Raw genomic sequence first — 6,503 nt, 5'->3', positions numbered from 1 at the left:
TTATTTCTCACTACTGCATGTGAACCTACAACCATCTCAATGAAAATTTTCAATTAAAAAAAAAGTGATTGAGATAGAGATGGATGCAGGGAATCCAGCAAGCTTTCATAATCTGGTTTTGCCCATTTCCTGGTTCTGCTTTGCTTCCTCAATAGCTTCTTTTTATTTTTCCAGGAAAAACTCTAGATTTTATTGTTCAGTCACAGATCTTTCATCTTAATTCAGACGCAACTACAAAAGTAACAGACAGATAAAAGAACAAAGAGGAGCAAGACACAACAGTAATTAATGTATAAAGCATTTACACTTAAACACAGATGACATCTTTCCACTAGGACGAAAATGGAATGAACTTCTGTGCCAAAGAAAGATAGCTTTATTTTTTCATAAAAAAGAAAGGTGAGGGCCAATAGGTAGTGTGGAAGATATTGTGGCTGAATTCCAGAACTTTACATTAATAGTGGGTCTCTGCATTAGGTTTTTTCCATTGTAGTCAAGTTCATGTACAAGTAACAAAAGCCTTTCCATATATTTTTCCCCAGAAGGCTCATACACTTGCCAATGAAAGAGGAACATGAAGGAAAACACAGCACCTGCACCAGCTGGTGATGTGAAGATGGCTAGAACCCTCATGGCTGTGTGGTTCATGTCCTGGACATGGCTGCCTGAGAAACATAAGTATGTATGCATGCAGGCCCAAAATCTCCAAAGAAAGGAGAAATGGAGAAAGGATTGGGGCATGACCATTCCACAAAAGGAGTGATTTCTGACTTTTTCTCCCTCCAGTGAAAGCACATGCCCTCTGAGAAAGCGATGAAAATCTTTATGAGATCTGGTCTTATCTCAACCACCTCTCCATCTCTTCATCTTCTCTGGATTTTGGTCATATATATCCATAGGATTTTTCTAGCAGCTCCATCTCAGATTCAAATGGCACTAACTATGATCCTGCTTCAATAACCAGTAGCCTACAGTATGCCTTTGTGTTTGTGTGTGTGTGCATGTGTGTGATTTAGGGTTTTGTCATAAGGCATGTGTGCTTGTCAGAGAGAGAGGGAGGGAAAGTGAGAAATCACCCCTTAAAGGATGGCCACACAACACTACCTTCTCCTCCATTCTTCTGTAAGGATTCTGGATACACAACCCGTGTACTGAATGATTATCAAGCAGCTGGATCCAAGATTCAAACCATGGTCAGCCTTGTAAGAGTCCAGTGCCTTAACCACCGATGGCCCTGGTCTCTCTTTTTTTTAAAAGAAATATTTAATTTTATTATTATTTTTTTAATTTGCTATGGGGGGAACCAGCAGTTAGCGTAATGGCTATGTCGCTGGACCCCCACGTAGTCAACCGCGGTTCGCGTCCCGGACCCAGTGGCTTAAAGCCCAGGCCGGGCACGTGTGCGTGCGTGCCCAGGATCCCAAGAGGAGAATGGAGGAGGGATTGCAGCATGACCATCCCCCCTCGGGGGTGATTTCTCACTTTCTGTGTCTCTGTTTCTCTCTGTCGGTCTGGTGAGCCCACTGCCCCATAAGGAAAAAACTCTCAAAAAAAAAAAAAAAAGAAAAGAAAAAACTGCTATAGGGCACATGTGCTCATCAGAGAGAGAGAGAGAGACAGAGAATGTGAGAAAGTAAGCCACCAGGTCCAGGACTCAAACTGTGGTAAGCCATGTGGGAGTCCAATGCCTTAGCCACCAGTCCACCCACTGCCCTCCTCATTTATTTTTTAAGCTTACTGATTTTTTTCACACACTTTAAACCAATTCTCTTTAGTATATATTGTCTTGTATTATACTTTGTGTGATAGTGAAAGCTTTTCCACATTTTTCAAGGTTTCTCACCAGTAGGAGTTTTTTCATGTATTCAAAAGTACACGGACAAGCTGAAGGCTTTCCACACTACTTACATAGATACAGTTTTCCTCCAATATACATTCTCATATACTTGCAAGGACCCTGAAAAATAAAGTCTTGCTCACATTATGCACATTAACATGGATTCTTCCCAGTGTCACTTCTTTCATTTGTTTCAACAAAACTGGGGAATCTAAGTCTTTCCCACATGTTATATTTACATGGTCCATCTCCAGTGTGTGTTTTCATGTGTCTGAAACTTGACAGATAAGAGAACACTTTCCCACACTCCATACATCTCAGGGTTTCTCTCCACTGAGTTCTTTTATGCCTTCAATACCAAGAAGGCTATCCCACATTGCTTACATTCAGAGAGATTCTTTCCTGTACAAGTTCTTCCATTTATTTGAAAGAACATGAAAATAGAGGACTTTTTCCACATTGCTTACATTACTAAAGTTTCTCTCCTGTGAGATATTTTTCATGTGTTTGGAAATTACTTCACTGAGACAACTTCACATTTTTGACAGGTAGGCTCCCCTCTACTGTGAGCTTTTTCATGTCTTGACCATGACCAGGGGTGACAGAAGGCTTTCCCCACACTGCTTACATTCTTAGGGTTTCTCTCCAGTATGAATTCTCTCAAGATTTTGTAAAAAAGTTAAATGAAAAGAGGATTCACCACATTGCTTACACTGGTAGCATTTGTCTCCTGTGTCTTCTTTCATGATTTTGTCAGGAAGAAGACATTGCTTACACTGATCGGGTTTATCTCCAGTGTGAACTCTTTTATGATTTCATAAGGTGTTAGAACAAGGAAAGGATTTCCCACAGTGCTTACATTCATAGGGGTTTCTTCAGTGTGAATTCTTTCTATGTGTTCAAAGTGAACAGAAACTAATACAGTCCTTCTTTCCCACATTTTTTACATTGATAGAGTTTCTCTTCTGTGTGAATTCCTTGATGGTTTCAAACATACTTGGGACAACTAAAGGCTTTCCCACATTCCTTACATTCATAGTTTTTCTTTCCAGTGTGAGTTCTTTCATGAATACAAAAGGAATGGCGACAACTAAAGGCTTTTCCACATTTCTTACATTCATATGGTTTCACCCTAGTGTGAATTGTTTTCTAATATACCTGGGGCAACTAAAGGTGTTCCCACATTCCTTACATTCATAGGGTTTCTCTCCAGTATGAGTTCTTTCATACCCTTGAACAGAACAGGAATGAGAGGTTTTCTCACACTAGGGACACTCAGATATTTCTGTCCAGTGTGAGTCATTTCATGGTTTCAAACAGAACTGAGATAACGAAAGGCTTTCCCACATATCTTACACTGATAACGTTTGTCTCCAGTGTAAGCTCTTCCATGTTTTCAACAGAACTGAGACAACCAAAAACCTTTCCATGTATCTTACACTCACATGGTTTCTCTAAAGTGTGCATGTTTTCACTTTTTTGAACAGAACTGAGAGAACTAAAAGCTTTCTCATATTTGCTCACATTCATAGGGTTTCTCTCCAATATGAGTCCTTTCATGATCTCTAACAGAACGGGAATGAGAAAAGATTTTTCCACACTGGGGGCACTCATAGGAATTCTTCCCAGTATGAGTTTCTCCATGTTTTTGTAAAGAACTAGAAAAACTAAAGGCTTTCCCACATTGCTTACATTCATAGGGTTTCTCTCTAGTATGAGTCCTTTCATGGTCCTGATCATCACATCTCTGTACAGTCTCTTCTGGGAAGGAACAAGAGAAGGTTTTCCCACACTGAGGACACTCATAGGTCATCTGTCCAATGTGAGACCTTTCATGATTTTGAATAGAACTGGGATAACTAAAGGGTTTTCCACATCCCTTACAGTTATAGGGTTTCTCTTCAGTGTTTTCATGTGTATTTGAACATGAAAGAAACATATAAATGCTTTCTCACATTGCTCACATCCATACAGTTTCTCTCTACTGTGAGTCTTTTCATGTGTTTGAAGGTCTATGGAATAAATGAAGACTTTCCCACATTGTTTACAGTGGTAGAGTTTCAATTTAGCATCAGTGCTCTCGTACTTAACACCATAACAGAAGAAATCAAAGGTTTCCCCATGTACCTTACATTCATCACTTTCTTATCCAGGGTGCAACAGCATGTGTGTTTGAAGGTTCGTAAAACTAGTGAATGCATTTCCATGTTTCTTACATGCATAAGATTTCTCTCCAGTTGGACTTTTTCATGAAATTGAAGTAAACTGACATAATCAAAGGGTTTCCCACATTTCAAACATTCATAAGGCCTACCTCCACTTAGTGTTGTCAGGGTCATCCCACACTTACTAGAGAAACAAAACTTTTTCCATACTGCTTATGATTAAATGGCTTCTCTGCATATTCCTGACATTCATGTGCTTTCTCTCCTTGGTGAGTTCTGATGTACCAATCAAGAGATGAATGAACAGCGATGCATTCTCCACACACACTGCTTTCACATGGTTTTTCTCCAGGAAGAGGTTTCTCATTCAGGTTACTGACTGGAATCAGACTGATGTTTTCTCCACATTGACTATCTTCTTCCTTTCATAAAGGCTCTCCACCATATGACTTCTTGTTTTTTTCCCTGGCATTTTGATGCTGATCTTCAATGTCCTGGTCTTCCTCTTTTTCCTGTAGACTCCAGATTCCTGATGGTTTCCAACATCACATCTCTGTACAGTTCCTTCCAGGAAGGATCCAGGAAGGCCCACTCCTCCAATGCGAATGTCACAACCACATCTTCAAAGGTCACTGATCCCTCAGGTTGTCCATTGAGAAGAGATGACCCAGGGGCCAAGATTCACCAAATACTCTAAGGGACAAGGCCTCTTTGGAATCATAGGTAATCCCAGGATTTCATTTCCGGTCCCCTGGGGTGTCCCCATGTCCTCCCTATGGCACCTGTGGTTTGTAACATCACAGAACGTCCACCACCATACTCCCCAACAGCTTCCTGAATGACTCCCTTCAATCTGGAAGAGGCCAATTCCAGCTTTCAAGTGAACTCATTCTGACCCCTGAGTTATCTTCCTCACTTCCTCCATTCCACCTCATTCAAATTTTCTCCAGCTCCAGTTCACTCCCCCTGATTGGAGGGAGCCACAACACTGTCATTGGAGCAAGGCCGGCCATGTCTAACCAGCATCTGGCATTTGTGCATCTGCCAGCTGGTCAATGTTTTATCGAGCAACTTTGACAGGGTAGCCTGGCTCTAAGAACTAGGGCTGGGGTGAGTTGGGGACCATGTTGAATTGGGCTCTCTTCTGGGCTCACTGGGAACATGTGCTAAAAAGGGAAAGCAGGAAAAAAAACTACCAAGAAACAAGTGGGGAAAAAAAAAATCATGATGAGAGCAATGATGAGAATAAGTTAGACAAGAAAGGAAGTGACTTTGGTTCCTGGGCTCAAGCCTACTTAGAGGAGAGGACATCTGAATTGTGACCACGTGTAGGAAATAGTCATGAGAAGATCCGGGTGGGAAAGACGGTGGGAAGCATTTCAGGCTGAGAGAACAAAGAAAGGGGGTGTATATGCCGCCCTATGCTTGATACCAATATTAGGCACCACTGGAAAGTAATTGAACTAGTTTCCTCCTGGGCTGTATTTCCTTCTTAGTTTAGGGCCAGACCTCCCGTAGCTTGTTTCCCTATTGGACAGACTAGGACCACCCTTAGGCTGGCCCAGATTTTACTTTTAAAGCAACGCCAACACACAAGCGCTTTCTGTCTAGTTGGGCCACTTCAATGCCAATAGATAATTGCACAGCGAGATCTTGCAAGTCCAAGTGCGAGTTGCTCGGATCAGGAGAGGCAATCTTAATCCGGCCTGCTAGTCCCTTCATCTCAATTTGGGACACAGGCCTGCTAGTGAGGGTTCTGCACTAAAGACAACATCAATTACGTCTGTAAAGAGGGGTCTCCACACACCAAACTTGATGCAGAGGAGAGCTGAATACAGGAGGGAGATCGGGGTAACAGAGTCCGGAGCAGGACAATAATTTGTGCGGCCTCTGGCGTCCGCGCCTCTGTCGCGCACAGGGTCGGGTCAGCTGTAGTTGCGGGTTGAGAAGCGCTGGATTACCCACACTCTCCAGGTACCTCATACTGTCACGCAGCCAGGAATCCAGTTTCCTGGATTCTCCTGTCTGTCACCTGTTTAAGGCGACCTGCCGCAGCTCCTCTGTCCCCGAGGCAGATAAGACTCGGCTCTAGGGCACCAAGCGAAGCGTCTAGAGGCGCGATCTGCACCTTCTGGCTGTGTCCTGACGCTGCTATCCCCGTCGCCTGGACGGGTGGGCATGGCCCCGGGCGCCCTAATGTCTCTCCCAAGGGACACCCGAGACGGCGAGTCCTGCGATCCAGGAACGCGCCACGAGCCCTATGTCCTCCCGTTTCCCTGCCACCCACACACACCCATCCGGGCGACCCACGTGCAGCTCGGCCCCGGGTGGTGCCGCACCTCGGGGTCGGCGCTTCTCCCTGGCGCGTTCTGAGCGCAGCCTCAGGACAAGGACCCCTTGGGGACGGCATCCGGGAGGCCGCGGGCAGAGTGGGAGCGACCCGGAGCCGGGGCGCAGGCACTCTGCAGCCCGCTGGCACACAAAGGAGGCGGCGGGAAGGC

At 44.1% G+C, this 6,503-nt stretch overlaps 1 protein-coding gene across 1 annotated transcript in view; it reads right to left on the bottom strand.

The window, feature by feature from the left end:
- Nucleotides 1–211: 211 nt before the first annotated feature.
- The window catches only part of LOC106734335 (zinc finger protein 34-like), an 8,702-nt gene continuing 2,410 nt past the window's right edge, over nt 212–6,503 (bottom strand). Inside the window, exons 3-8 of the mRNA XM_014585837.1 lie at nt 5,575–5,763; nt 4,188–4,424; nt 3,362–3,650; nt 2,996–3,068; nt 2,550–2,641; nt 212–231 (exon numbers count right to left, since the gene is read on the bottom strand). Of these exons, the coding sequence (XP_014441323.1) occupies nt 212–231; nt 2,550–2,641; nt 2,996–3,068; nt 3,362–3,650; nt 4,188–4,424; nt 5,575–5,763 (900 nt within the window). The remainder of the gene's footprint in view (nt 232–2,549; nt 2,642–2,995; nt 3,069–3,361; nt 3,651–4,187; nt 4,425–5,574; nt 5,764–6,503) is intronic.

Source organism: Tupaia chinensis, unplaced genomic scaffold, assembly GCF_000334495.1.
Source record: "Tupaia chinensis unplaced genomic scaffold, TupChi_1.0 Scaffold000095_1, whole genome shotgun sequence".
Lineage (NCBI taxonomy): Eukaryota > Metazoa > Chordata > Mammalia > Scandentia > Tupaiidae > Tupaia > Tupaia belangeri.
The sequence above is the reverse complement of the archived record's forward strand: the minus strand, read 5'-3'. Positions and strand labels throughout refer to the sequence as shown.